The 15,165-nt window shown below is 50.5% G+C and overlaps 1 protein-coding gene across 1 annotated transcript in view; it reads right to left on the minus strand.

The window, feature by feature from the left end:
• Positions 1–13,543, minus strand: part of OVOL2 (ovo like zinc finger 2) — a 29,733-nt gene extending 16,190 nt beyond the window's left edge. The window contains exons 1-2 of the mRNA XM_042979740.1: positions 13,136–13,543; positions 12,246–12,472 (exon numbers count right to left, since the gene is read on the minus strand). Of these exons, the coding sequence (XP_042835674.1) occupies positions 12,246–12,472; positions 13,136–13,235 (327 nt within the window). The 5' untranslated portion in view covers positions 13,236–13,543. The remainder of the gene's footprint in view (positions 1–12,245; positions 12,473–13,135) is intronic.
• Positions 13,544–15,165: the final 1,622 nt, after the last annotated feature.

The following is a 15,165-nucleotide window of genomic DNA, read 5'->3' on the forward strand; positions in this document are numbered from 1 at the left end:
GGTGGCCAGTGGCCAGTGGTCCGGTGGCGTTGGACAGCAAGGCCACTCGGAGAGGCACTGATGTGCCAGATATGAATAAAGCCTCCCTGGACCTCCTGGCCCAGCCCATGGCAGCCACCGGCTAAGTGACTCTGGCCAGTGCTACCCACAGTAGAACTGCCTGGCCATGCCCCAGCTCCTGATCCACCAAAGTATCAACAACTAAAATGATCATTTGGGGAAGGGACTTGGTCAGGATCCCACAGCTGCATTATCAGCAAAACAATAACCAAACCCCAGGCCCTGGGCTCCCAGTCTTGTGGTCCCTCAACCATGCTGGCCGCCTCTAAGAAGAAAATTGAATCTATAATTAAGTGGTGAAAAACACCAGATCTAATATATTCATCAAAGGTTTCTTAGTTACCAAACCAGATCATTTAGAAGCTTGATCCAATTGCTCTACTACTTATAAAAGGGCCTAATAACCTTATTTTCATACAAACATCATTAGCAGGAAGACTTGGTCCTTGCCTGGCTCCACACACCTCCCTAGCCTCCAACACCAACCACCCCTCCACCCAGGGTATTGCCCTCCACTAAGACCCAGCTCAACTGTTGCCTCGCTGATGTAGCTAGCTTCTCTGCAGCTTCTGCCCAAAACTGGTTTCCTGTACCCCTAAGACCAAGGCCCTTAAACCCCAGCGTGCACACGGATCCCCTGGGGGGCTTGTTAAAACACAGGTTCTGATTCAGGAGGTGTGGTGGAGTCTAGACGCGGCATTTCTAACCAGCTCCCAGGAGATGCCACTGTGGCACAGACCATCCTTGAGACATGAGGCAGTTCAGTACTTGATTCCACTACTTCCAGAAGGTTCCATCATGCACAGATGTTTCATCATAGTTCATCTGGTTTCCTCGACTAAATGCCTTTGCAGAAGCCAGGAAGTGTTTGTGCACATTCCTGCCCCCCACACCCCAAGCTCAGACTCAGGCCAGTGCACAGCGTGTTGATGGGCAATGGCTCACAGGTGGCAAAATACAAAGAGACTTGTAGAAGGCACAAGACCCTAGAACAGGGTTTTTCGGTCAGCCTCCTTGTCTGCTTGGAGCTTAATTTGTCTCAGCTGACACTGGAGTGCCCTCTCTGCAACAGGCCCTGTGCTCAGAGCTGGAAGCAATACAGTCACCAGGATGACATCCCAAGAAGCTGCCAGTCTAGTAGGGAAGGAGATCAGTCAAAAGGCCCCTGATATCTGGGAAGCCCAAGGGCACAATGGACACCTCAGAGAGGCACCTACCCCAGACATAAACTGTGAGGGAAGGCACTTCCAGAGGAAATGAGCTCCTCAGCCAAAGATGAGGAGGAAGAGGAGGGCAATGGCAAAGAATATTCCAGAAGAGGGCAGTGGGAAAGAGAGAGACTGTGTGTGGTTCCACATGGCTAGCCTGAGCCATAGAGCTGTGGTAGCAGAGCACGGCAGTGTCCTCCTTGGGGCTCTACCTCAAAAGGCAGAGGGGCCCCTGGAAGCTACAGTGGAGGACAGCCTCGGGGGTTGGGTTGTTGACCCAGTGGGTAACCATCCTGGGCCTCCAACTCCCACGTCCCACCTCTGCCCTGCATCCCCCAAAGAGGGTTGGGCCTGGCATTTGTCCTGAGGGAGACCCAGCTGAGCCCAAGACTTTCCTATTTCTGTCGCCAGGACAGGTCTGGTCTTCTCCTTGCCCAGAAGTCCCCATTTTGGTAATTTCAACCCTTGCAGGGATGTGAAAAGACTAAATATGGCCCAAGTCTTCACAAACTGAATACCTGGAGCTCCTTGAGGCCATGTCTACACAGGAAAAAGGCCATTGAGAGCTAGCAAGTGCCTAATAAAGCAGAACATAGACAACTGACCCAGGTAATTTGATTAAGAATGTGCAGAAAGCTAGAACTGTCTTCCTGCAGAATGTTCTTAAGGACTTGCCAACTTATAGTCCAAACCCAAACTCCTGTTTACTTTCTATTACAGTCCCAGATGAAAACTTCAAATCACTGGCATTATTTTGCTTGAAAAGAATAAAATCTTGAAAGATAGAAAGGAGATTAGTGACATTTTGAGGGAGTGCAGGGCCAATGGATCATCTGAGCAAGCTACAGAATGCCTTTTAACACAGGAGAAAACATGATAACGGGGGAGGAGACTGAGGACTAACCGCCCTCCCCCAGTCCAAGGGGGAGTCTCCTTCTGGTTTTCTTGGAACAAAATAGAAATTCTCCAAATGTGCCTCAACAAAGGCAATTTTTTCACTTCTCCACCATCATATACATCCCCATTCCACATGATGGAAAACTGAGCCAGCACCCAGGGGTTCATTTGAGGGAATTTCCCTAAGGTGCACCCTCCAATCCCTGAAGCACTGTCTGCCACCTCTCTATACCTATGACCAATCCAGCACCCAGACATTAACGAATTCTATTTGAAGCCTTAAGAGAGCCTTGTTGAAAGATCTAAGATGAACTAATGGCAAAAGATCATGGCTGAAGAAGCCAGCTTCTGCCAGACTGTTTCACTTCTCAGAAAGGAAGGAATATTTGTAGGATAAATTCCTAAATGTGAAATTTATCCCACAGAGTGTATTTCACACATCAGGTACCCTGAAATTCCATCTGTAACGGCAAAAGGCCAGGAAATACCTATATGTCCGTCAAGAGGGACTTTTAAAAGATGCTAGAACCATATAATCAAAACAGCTAGAAAAAGGAAAGAGTATCAGCTGCCAGACACATGAGTGAGCCCTCTGATGTCCAGCCCAGTCAAGCCCCCAGAAGACTCCAGGCGGCTGCCATCTGACCGCAACCGCAAGAGAAACCCCAGGCAAGAGTGGCCCAGCTAAGCCCAGTCAATCCTCAGAACTCGAATTCAGAATAAATTAAACTACTAAATTTGGGGTAATTTGTGAAAGAGCAATGCGTAACTGGAACAGTAAGAGATGTAGCACATTCTCTCCAGAACATCAGATCTGCCACATTTCCTAATGTTCTCTCCCAGGATGGGCTGCAGGGTACAGACAACACATCTGATTCCTGGAATGACATCTCATGGGTTAGAGGGCCAGCAATCCCTCCCCAGGTCACACGTCAGCTCACTGGGCCATCTTTACAATGTTTACGCACGTTTTTTGTTTTTGTTTTTTTTAATGTTTATTCATTTTTGAAAGAGAGAGACAGAGAGAGACAGAGAGAGCAGGGGAGGGGCAGAGAGGTATACACAGAATCCAAAGCAGGCTCCAGGTTCTGAGATGTCAGCACAGAGCCCGACGCAGGTCTTGAGCTCATGAACCTCGAGATCATGACCCGAGCTGAAGTCGGACGCTTAACCCAATGAGCCACCCAGGTGCCCCGTACACAGGTTTATACCTAACACTGAACCTCCTAAAAGTTCAAAATAAGGTTAACCAGTCTTACCTTGTTACTCTGCAAGTAGACCCAAACTAGTTACATCTTGGCTATCTTAGTTACAAAATGAGAGTGCAGTGAACAGACAAGAAATGCTGAGTATCAAATAAAAACCTAGACCGGCTGTCATCTATTTGCGAGATGTCATTTAATACCCCTGAGCCACAATTTCCCACGTGTAAAAATGATAAAATGGCAAGGCACCTGGCTGGCTCAGGTGGTAGAGTGTGCAAGTCTTGATCTCGGGGCTGTGAGTTTAAGCCCCGCATTCGTGTAGAGATTTTTAAAAATGATAAAATGGTATTAGATGAGCCATCTTCAGAAGTATGAGGATCTGAGAGCACAGTTCTTTTCCTTTTTCTTAAGTTCAAGCCCTGATCCACCACTTACAGTCTGTGGGACGTAGGCAGGTAACTCCCCCTCTCTAAGCCTTAATTTCATAACCCGTAAAATGTGGACAATAACTATATTTGCCTCTCAGGATTATTAAGGAATCAAATAAGAAAAGCTACTTAAAAAGGACCTGATGGTCAATAACTTGTCACTCTTATAGACCAGTTCCAAAGTTCTGGGATCCTAAGTAAAAGGTAATTGGTCAAAATCCCTTGACTCTCCATTGGCCTTGTGAATTTTCTCTCTGATTGGGAAAAAGAAGAGAAGTGACCTTCAATGTGAGCTGCCAACTCCCAGTCCTTCCTCCACGACTCTGAAATCCAAAAATGCTCTGAAAACCAACATTCTCACATATCTCGTGTTAGCAGTAAAACTGGACCTGAGCAGACATGAAGCTGTGCAGACTTGATCCCATTGGGGGTCAATATTCATGTGTTTTGATATGGAAATTACTAACATGTTTAATTATAGGCTACTGCTCCAGACCTGCCAGGGTGGCATATGCACCATGCCACCTTCTGGAAAAGCTTGACAGTCTCACCCTTAATCCAAAAGCAACACTTTGCAAAAGGCTTACTAATGAAATGGGGAAGCTACCGTGGACAGTGGGAGAGGACATCAATCTGGACATTAATTCAGGGCAAGAAAGAGGAAGAGAGACTGAGTGGTTCTCCAACCCCATGGCTGGGCGCTTTCTTGCTTGCTGTCCTGTTTTCTGCAGGACCTTGGCTTTCATTTTATTTTATTTTATTTTTTTTAATTTTTTTTTCAACGTTTTTTATTTATTTTTGGGACAGAGAGAGACAGAGCATGAACGGGGGAGGGGCAGAGAGAGAGGGAGACACAGAATCGGAAACAGGCTCCAGGCTCCGAACCATCAGCCCAGAGCCTGACGCGGGGCTCGAACTCACGGACCGCGAGATCGTGACCTGGCTGAAGCCGGACGCTCAACCGACTGCGCCACCCAGGCGCCCCCCTTGGCTTTCATTTTAAAAAACACACAAGGTTCCCCTCTAGTTCTTCTTAAAAAAAAAAAGTCTTTGCAGTAAAAACAAACTGATCATTGTATCAGGGCTGTGGAAAACTTCAGGAGTGTCGGGGGAGGTAAGGACTTAGGCTGGCCCCCAACCAACTTGAAAGCTGGCTAAGGTCACTTACCTGTCAAACTTCTAAACCAAAAAAAAAAAAAAAAAAAAAAAAAAAAAAAGAAATCAAAATCCTTTATTGTCTGTTGATGCTTCCACCAGACAAGTCTATTAAAGTATTAATGGTCCTATTTCCTGTGGGAGAGTACTGCGTCCAGGCCACCTTGTGGGGGCCGTTTGGACAAGATTTCCAAATGACACATTTGCTATGCTTCAGCATTAACACATGCTAAGCACAGAGCGCCTGGCTGCCTCAGTTGGTAGAGCACGGGACTCCTCATTTTGGGGTGGTGAGTTCAAGCCCCATGTTGGGCATACAGATTACTCAAGAAACAAAACAAAACATGCTAAGCATATTGCCCAATTCCTTTGGGACAAAAAACTCCCTCCTGGTCCCTGTACCATTTCTTTAGACTTCACCGCTCTGCTATATGGTAGAATGGAGAACCTTCTCGAATGCGGAGATAATGAAGAGTATCCTTAGAATCCAGAAAAAACTGAGGTTCCAAGAGATCTAACCTGCTCTTGGTCACCTGACTTATCGGTGCGCACACTGAGATTCTGGATGTGGCCTGCTGTCTGCAAAACTTGTGCCTACACTTCCCCTGGACAGGCCCACGGGTCTGGGCATGATGTGGGGGAAAGGGAGGGGATGAATCCTATTGTTTGTCTCCTATCACAGCTTCCTGTCAGACCATCAATGCTAATGGCTGTGGTGTCAAGGATACCTCCTACAATGCAATACAGCAACCCTAAAAAAATAAGGATCCTTGGGTTGAGCTTTGCTACTAAAAACTGTGATAAATTCAATGAACACACCTCCCGCCCCCCTCCCCCCAGGGCTTTACCTTTCTTTCCTTGCAAATGAGGGGACTGGACCACACAAGCTTTAAAGTTCCCTGTAGTGGATCCTTTGGATGGACACTCTTCTCAGCAACTATTTCTACTTTTTCTGGTGCGCCTTCCGGTACTGCAGAGGCTAAAAAGCTACAAACTGCATTTCCCAGACCCCTTTACAGCTACAGGTTCTAGATGTCACTGGGGTTCCACCAATGACCCACACTATCAAGAGGTTTGAATTTGGGCCTGAGTTAACTGGACAGAGGCAGGCACATGGCAATCACTCTATACTCTGCATCAGTCGGCAGCCATAGAGGCAGAAGGTGGACCTCCCTTGGTGGCCCAGTTCTGCAGTGTGGCTCTGGGAGTTCAATCCTGGTTCTTTGTCCATTTACTACCCTATCATTAACCATTCTCAGCTGAAGCTAACTACAGTGGTTTCTGTTGTCTGCAGCTAAACCCACTTCACCTATGTTCAAATTAAAAGCTGGTGCAATTAACACTTACATGGTTCCCCCATTCCTTTTCCCCCTTTTAATTAATCTGGCCTTTTTTGAGCATCTAGTCCAGATATTTCCCCAGATTTACATTTTCTTCTCACCTATTTTCCTCCAAATGCTGTCATTTACATCTAGGGACTGTTGATTCCTTCTTCCCCGCCTGTACTTCTGTCCTATGTTGACCTATGTCCTGCTATGAGTCAGGCATTACTGTACCAGGTGCTGGGTATACAAAAAGCCCAGGAGGAATGTTCCTTGCGTTTGGTGGGTCTAGAGTCAAGAAGAGGAGCCTGGTCAGCCAAATGTAAGGGACATGGTTAGTGAGTTACAATGGGGGTGGGGTGAGGGGCATCCAATTCTGTCTTATGAGATAACAGACAATAGGTAAGGAGTTAGGGACAGAGCTATGTTCTCTTCCAAAAGCAAATGGATGGGTTTTTTAAAACTACTGAAATCTGTGATTCACAACATATTTAAAAATAAACAAGTTGGCCATAGCTATAGAATTCTGGTGACCCAACCGGTTATCTTGAAAACTGGTAAATAAAGGGAATCTTATCTGGCCTTTCCTGAATGAACTGTCTCACTGGGAACCAAACAGCAGATGAGGCAAAGTGAATCTCTGTACAAGAATATCAACTAATAAACAAAGGACAGAATATCACAACCCCTAATAACCTACAATATTTAGACCCTGAATATCAACAACTGCTGACATCACAGAGAGACAACCAAATATTATGTGCTCTCCGGATGTTAATAGGTGCCCCCCACTGTGACAGACTATTTAGCTAAAACAAATACACCTGATCAGACACCTAAAGCAGTGTTGATAGAACCTTCTGCAATGAAAGAAATGTTCTAATTTGTACTGTCCGATACAGTAGCCACTGCTCACACATGGTTACTAAGCACCTGAAATGTGGCTTGTGCAACTGAGGAACTTAATATTTAATTTTACTTAGTTTAAATTTAAATTGTCACACGTGACTTTCGCTACTACACTGGACAGTGCAGCTGCAGAACCAACTACCCACATTTAAAAAAAAAATTTGGGGGTGCCTGAGTGGCTTAGTCGGTTAAGCGGTCGACTTTCGGCTCAGGTCATGATCTCACAGTCCGTGAGTTCGAGCTCCGCGTCGGGCTCTGTGCTGACAGCTCAGAGCCTGGAGCCTGCTTCAGATTCTGTGTTTCCCTCTCTGCCCTTCCCCTGCTCTCTCTCTCTCAAAAATAAAGAAACATTAAAAATAATTTTTTTAATTAAAAAAATAAAATAATTTTTTTAACGTTTATTCATTTCGGAGAGACAGAACACGAGTGGGAGAGTGGGAGAGTGGCAGAGTGAGGAAGACACAGAATCTGAAGCAGCTCCAGGCTCTGAACTGTCAGCACAGAGCCCGACGTGGGGCTCAAACCCACTAACAGTGGGATCATGACCTGAGCTGAAGTTGGATGCTTAACCAACTGAGCCACCCAGGCACTCCACCCAATTACCTATTTAGAGAAAATCTAGGAGACCGAGGAGCATTAGCCTCTGTGGTGATGCATTCCTCAAAATCCAGATTGTTAGAAACTCTCCAAGCAAATTACTCATCTCTTCAATAATTAACTTGTAAGGAAATGGACAAGAGATGGGGGGTGGGGGGGAATGTGTAAATTAAAAGAGACCTGAAAGACATGTCAGTCAATTACAATGTATAGACATTGTGTGGACGGGACTCAGCAAACTGGGAAAAAAAAAAAAAAAAAAGTATGAATTTATGAGACAATTAGCAATGTGAACACCATTGTTAACATGGGTGTGATCGTGTACCTTGATCTTTATCTATCACAGGCACATTCTGAGTTATTTATGGTTGAAATAATAGGATAACTGAGATTTGCTTCAAAATCACGTGTCGGGCGTTAGATGTGGGCTGGATGGGCAGGACCAGCCATAGAAGAACGGTTGTTGGGGTGGGGTAACGGGCCCTATGCCTCTGAAAGTCTCCACAAATGAAAAATGATGAGAAAAAAAAGAGGAAAAAGACTACTGCACCTTCACATATCTGGCACTACTTGAAGACTCAGACTACAGAGCCAGGTAAAAGACCAAAAATACTTTAGAAGGAATTCTACACTCAGTTCCTTTTGAAGTATCCTTGGAAGAGGCCAAAGGAAGGGAACAGAAGGGGAAAAGGAGGAGATTCATTTGCTATTCTATACTTGCACCTGGGTCCCACCACCCACTGAGACAGGAAGGAAAAACATCAGTCAATTGACTGATTTCACTTCAGAGTTACTTAGTTTCTGATAAACCTTCAAAGGAAGGGCAATGGTGATCAGGGTGTCTGGGGGTCTCTGCTCCACAGCTAGATTCCTGCAAATGGGCCCAGGACAAAAGAGACTTAAAGCCACCTAGACCTGTCACGACCGCCTTCTCAGATGCACATGATCTACCCCCCCCCCCCACCCCCGAATCTGTTTGGAAAATTACTGAATCCTCAGCAGTAAAGAGACGATTTTGCAAACCGCACTGAGGCACACAGTCAGAAGGCAGACAGGCTGGGAAGAGCCATTTTCCTAACCAGCACCTAGGACTCCTTTCCAGATCCACTCACAAGCACAACCAGATTGGCAAATCCCTAGTACCCACTGGAGGCAACAAAATACTGGAAGTTAACGAAATCTGCCATCCATCACTATTAAACTAACTTCCTACTGGCAATTTATACATGCACAGAAGTGCTAGACATTCTGCAGCCCTTATTTCATCTAACCGTCACTTCTGAGAGGCTGATTCCATTGCTTTTCCATTTTACAGATGAGGGAAGTAAGACTCAGGACAGAGGGGCCCCTGAGTGGTTCAGTCAGTTGAGCATCTGACTTCAGCTCAGGTCATGATCTCATGGCTCATGAGTTAGAGCCTTGCTTCGGGGAGCCCTCCTTCTTTCTCTCTCCCTCTCTCCCTTGCTCACTTGCACCCTCTCTCTCTAATACAAAAGAAAAAAAAAAAAAGACTCGGGACAGATAATATATCTCTAAGACAGTTGGTAAGATGGACCCAACTGAGGTCTTCCTTCTCAAAACCCTTCCAGAGCCCTCTTCCGCCTGCCCAAGCGCACCCCCACCTCTTGGCTTGGCCCCTTAACCACCTCATCCTGTCCCAGTTTCTCACCTCCCACTTGATCTCTGACCCAGCAGGTCCATTCTCTATCTTCGGGCACCATAGCTTTGAGTCCTTTACTGACTCAAGTTTTGGGCTCAGCCATACGCCCCTAAAGCCTGACTCTCCCCCCCTTCCCCACCCTCAAATCCACACCAAGAAACCTTCCCTGCTCAGAATTACATCTTTGCACATGCTTTAGCATTCCCTTTGCTGTAACAGAGTTAATAATTAGTATTTGTGTCTCCCCACCAACCCAGACAATCCCAGCTAGAGTTAAAGGGCACCTACCACATTCCCCTCTTTACTCATTTATTTTCACCACTCTATGAGGTAGGTTTCATTATTATTCCCATTTCACAGACAAGGAAACAGAGGCCCAGAAAGATTAGCAACTTGCCTAAAGTCACACAGCTAAGAAGTGACAAAACCAGAGGCTGGGGGCTTAACTGTTTCGGTCAAATGATTCTAGAACACCAGGCTGGGAACATTTTTATCTCCTGGCTGCCTAGCACACAGAAGGCACTCCAAAAAATTAGATGGGATGTTGCCTCTCTCTGCAGGGCACTGGCTCAAACCTGCCCCTCCTCTACTCCTCTGAGCCAGCTGCTTAGTGAGTGTCTTGAAGTTACTCAAACTCAATCATTATGCTTCATGCATGGGCCTCATTCTTGAGTGGTATTTCTTTTCTTCTAGTTAAGAAACTAATTTTTTTTTTAATTTATTTTAGAGAGAGAGAGCCCACCAGCAGGGGAGAGGGGCAGAGAAAGAGAGAGAGAGAGAGAGAGAGAGAGAGAGAGAGAGAGAGTCTTAAGCAGGTTCCATGCTCAGCGTGGAGCCCGAGGAGGGGCTTAATCCCATGACCCTGGGATCATGACCTGAGCCAAAATCAAGAGGATGCTCAACCAACTGAGCCACCAGGCGCTTGGAGAACCTAATTCTTAAGAGTCCAGCATATTTTTCACAGAACAAGAGAATTACCCAATATGCTAAGTCACAGGCAATTTGGACAGTCATTTGAAAACGGCCAATACCACAGATGATAATTCTGGAGGCTTGGAGCATCTTAACACCAAGATATCTATTTTCCGACGGAAGCTGAAAGGGAAAAGGAATCTAAGCATCCTCAGTAAACAAATAAAACTTCTCCGGAAGCTATGCTAAGGTGGAGGAGCAAACTCACCACCCCGCAGCCCTTGGGGCGGTTTGTAGGCAAGATCACAGAAATAAGATTGTGGTTTATTTATTCCTTTAATCCAGGGCTACGATGGCGCTGTTTACCTGAGACAAGAGAGAGCTCCTAAAATGCTGGTTAAGGGACTAGACCTTTCTCCCCTGCCACTTTCTTCCCAGGGTAATCTGGGAAATTGGGGGACAGAGGGGCAAACGGACCACAGTCAATCCCAAAACAACGTTGCAATTGTCCTTCCAGCCCGGTGATAAATATGCAAGTGGGACACTTAGAATTTCCTGGAGGGCAGAGCTACCAGCCTCAGGCAAACTGTCCCCTCCCACTTAACCCCATCTGGCCCAGAAAAGCCTCAGGCCAGCTGACTTTGAACCTCAGCAGCACCACTTACCACCGAGCAGCACGCGGCACCGCAGTAACCTTTAAAGAGGTCTTTTCCCGAGGATTCCAGCTCCAGCCTCTAGCCTCAATTCATAACCAAATGCACCCTAGCCCGCCCCCAAGCTAAACCCCAGGAACCAGGAATATGCATAGGGAGGGATGGCCTCGCCCAGGAAAAGTAACCTAGTGTCACCCAATCCACAGCGAACACTGTTGTTCCTCCTCCCCATACCCCCATCCCGCCCCCCCCCCCCCCCCCGCCCTGGGCAGCTGGGCTGCAGGACCGCCTTGGAGCGCTCCAGAATTCTCGCCCACTAAGAGGGCCTGGAGCCCGCAGAGTCCCACCAAGCTCGGAAATGGGGTCATGTGATTCCTAAAACACCACTCCCTGGCTCCAGCTGACTGAGTCAGTGGAATGGGATTCCTTAATCTTGGGGGTAGCGGATACATTTGAGCAGGCGATCATGGAAGTTCTACCCAGAAAAGCCAGATGGGTGTCCTGATAAGATGTCGCCTACAATTCTAGAAGACTAGGGGGAGGGGGTTGCTGAAGGATGGTAAGGGAGGGTAACAAACACTCCAACCCACTGGGGGCGGGGCACTCAGGCAATTTTCAGGTGAACCCTTTTATCCATCAGTTTAATTAAAGAAGATTGGAGAGGTATGACAAATTTAAAGTGCCCAGCACAGGCCTCGAGTCTAACGGGCACTCCATAATTGTCACTGGGAATAGCTGTTATTGCGAGAGGGCCACTGTGTGCCAAACTGCCGCCTCGGTCTCCAGAACGCAAGCAAGTGTGTGGAACTCAGAATTCACATAGCGCTAGGAAATGCGCCCCAGAGAACGGAATTGCTGAGAGCCTGGGTCCCTCCTTTCTGAACCCGGGAACCCCGACGGCCTGGTGATTCTTCAGGCCCTGCACACACACTGGGCTGCTGGAGGGAGGAAGCTGGGCCTGGGTCTTTTAAGCAGTTCCAGAGGCCACCCCGGCAGACTGTGCCGGCTCCAAGGCTCAGCGGCGCGGGCCGCTGGCTACCCAGCAGGCGGGAGGACGAGCTGAGCCGCCCTGGCCGAGACCCAGAGGCAGGTGCAGGAACGGCGCGGCGGGCGCGCTCGGTGCCGGGGTGCACCGGTGCCCGGGTGCGCGGGCGGGAGCTGCAGGGAGGGGCGCGGGTTCTCGGAGCCCGACGCCAGGGCGTGGTGCCGGTGGCGGCGGGGGCAGAGTCGACACCATACCTTGATTTTCGACCTAGCGACTGGGCGCTGCATCGCCGCCAGGTGTCCACCCGGGCCCTCTGCGTCGCCAGGCTCGGGGATTTCGCGCTCGGGGGCGCGCGGGGACGAGCTGCTCTCGGCGCCTCCAGGCTCCCCCGCGCTGCTGCTGCTGCCGCCGCTGCTGCTGCTACTGCCGCCGTCGCTGCGGCAGTCCTCGGGGGGGTCGTGGAGCAGACGGCCCAGGCCCACTGCGGAGGGAGGGGCGGCGCCCCGACACAGACACGCGGCGTCAGGCCCGGGAGTCCGCGGCAGTTTGACCTGCGGGCGGTGCCGCCGCCCCGCCCTGGACCTGGGCACCAGGCCAAGTGGGCAACACGCGGGGGTGGACGAGAGAGTCCCCGGCTCGGCCTCCCGAGCGAGCACGGGGTTGAGGGGGGGGGGCGGCTCCTCGGTCCCATTCCCGCGCCCACAAGGAACCGAGGGCCTTGGGCGGCTGGGGACACTACGCGCCAAGTTGCCTCTCCCTGGGATGAGGGGATAGGGGTCTGACTTCAACCTACCTAGCCCGAGGGGCTGACGGATCCTGGGGCGACTCTATGAAGGCATGGGACCGAGAGGAGCCCCTACTGGCCTTCAGTCTCCCCTCCTGGGCCACCTCGTCCCGCGCTGCAGCCAACGGTCCCGCCGCCGGGCAATTACAGGCGCCCATTAGGAGGAAGGGGGCGCAGGGCGTCGCGGGTTCCCCAGCCTCTCCCTCTCCGTCTTCACGCGCCTCAAGGACCTCCCCCCGCCCCGAAAGAGGGGGCATGGGGTGGGCAGTCCGGCCCCCGCCGTGAGCTGAGGGGACCCGGACACCCCTGCCCCCACCCCGGGAGTCCCGCGCCCAGGCCCGGCCCCCGCGCGGCGCTCACCTGGGATGTAGGTGTCTGCCCTTTCCTCATCCGGGAGCTCATCCCAGCTGCGGACAGAGACCCCCGGGCTCCTCCTCTTCACCAGGAAGACTTTGGGCATGGTGTGGCCCCCTCCCCGGCCGGCGGCCCCCTTCCTGCCGGCTGCTCCCCGATAGGGGCTGCGGCAGTGACTCGGTCCCCGGCTCCCGGCGGCCAGAGCCCACCTTCCCGCCTAGCCTGCCCTCTCCCTCCGCCCCCCGCCGCGCCGCGGCCCAGGCCTCTCCCCCGCACGCCCGGCGACTCCCAGCCTCCGGGCTCGGCGACACCTATGCCTTAAATCGCGGGTGAGACCACGCCGGGGAAAAAGTTTCATAAGGTGGAATAGAAGAGACACCAGGAAACTTGGGAGTGAGCATGCGCCCTGCAACATAACGGTGTCAACAAGCTCGCTACCTGTCCGACCGGTTCCGGCGGCCGGGGCTGCCTGTTCCAGCCCTTCCTTAGGCATGAATGTTTGCAAAAGAATTTAACGTCTGATTCTTTCCCCCCCTCCCCTTTTTAAAAAGGGAAGAACGTTTTTTGATCAGCCTCTCGCCCCATTCCCCATCACGAGCACCTCAGGGCAAACTCTTAGAGGTTAGCCCCCAGGTCCGCTTCCCGGGGCGTCCATCCTAAGAGCTGGAGCTTCCTGCGAGTTGCACACACCACCACCATCCCCCGCCCCCGGGTGGATTTGTCTCCGACAAGCAAGCAAGAAAATGGCTCAGTTCCTCCGGACTTTGTGGATGGTTTCCGCGGCTAGTTGAAATCCCGGCGGGCGGAAGGGGGAGGCGGCAGGGAGATTATCCAGGGCTCTGTTCTGGTAAAGAGGGCGACTTGGGGACTCAAGATCCCCATCATTTACAACAGTCCCCCCAAATAAGCACAGTAATAATATGACTTAAAGCTCGGCAGCTTTAGAACACGTCGTTATTACTGATCTGTGCCACACAATCTGGGGAAAACAAGTCAGCTTGCTCTGCTAAAGCAGCTTCCATCCCAAGACCTACCACCCCAAGAGCCTCATCAACCCAAATAAACACACAATGGAAAGAAAAGCCGAGCGCCTGTTATGCAAACGCAGCTCCGAAACAAATCTCTTATCCTTGCCCACTCCCATTACAGTCTTCGCCTAACTGCCCGCTCCCCGAAATCACAGGCTGGGAAATACCTTTCCCAGTAAATGAAGACGGGCTGCTACTGGGGAGGTGGCTGGAGAGCTTTGTATTTATTTTTGGTTTTGGTTTTTCCTCTAGGGCTTTATTCGCGGAGGGGGAGTTGGGAGAGAAGGAAGAGGAGTTGGTAAGAGAAAGATGCCAAGTTTCTAAGACCAGCAGTGCCGGCGTTTGGGGCGCGCGCTGTCCCTCTCACGGCCCCTGCTCGGGTGCGCCCGGGGACGCGCAGCACTGCCTCCACCGCTGCGGTGGGCGCACCCCTCCTGTGGGTGAGCAGACTCGTGCGGGCTCGGGGGCTGCCGGGGCGCGTCTCGCCAGGAGCTCCCAGGCGCCCGCAGCTCGCCCATCCGCCAGACTCACCTGTCTGTAACCCGACCCGCTGCGCGCCCGGCCCACAGGGCCGAGGAATCGACACAGCGGTTTTCCCCGTCCTCTTCCGCCCTGGAATGGCCCTTGGGGACACAGCAGCCTGGTAACGGATTTCTCGGCTCGGCTGGAGTACTCTTTCCGCGCACGGAGAGGGGGCGCAGCTCTCCTGGGTCTGCGAAGGGAAGAGAAGCGCCATGCCTCGGGGTCTGCCCTCAAGAGGTCACCCTGTCTTGGCTCAAGCCTGTCTGGACTCCAGATTTTCTGAGAACAATCAACGAAGAATGAAAAAGACTTTGATCCGGTTAAGCCGGGTGTGGAGAAGGAAGACATTTCTATAGCGGCACAAGGAAACGAGGCTTCTTTTTAGTCTTTAAGGCTGATGGCGCAGCTTCTGGGAGACTCTGAGGATGTATTTTACCTACCAACAAACTGAAGATTTTTCGGAAAGAAGGAGCTTGGTGGAATGAA

Source organism: Panthera tigris, chromosome A3 (genome assembly GCF_018350195.1).
Source record: "Panthera tigris isolate Pti1 chromosome A3, P.tigris_Pti1_mat1.1, whole genome shotgun sequence".
Lineage (NCBI taxonomy): Eukaryota > Metazoa > Chordata > Mammalia > Carnivora > Felidae > Panthera > Panthera tigris.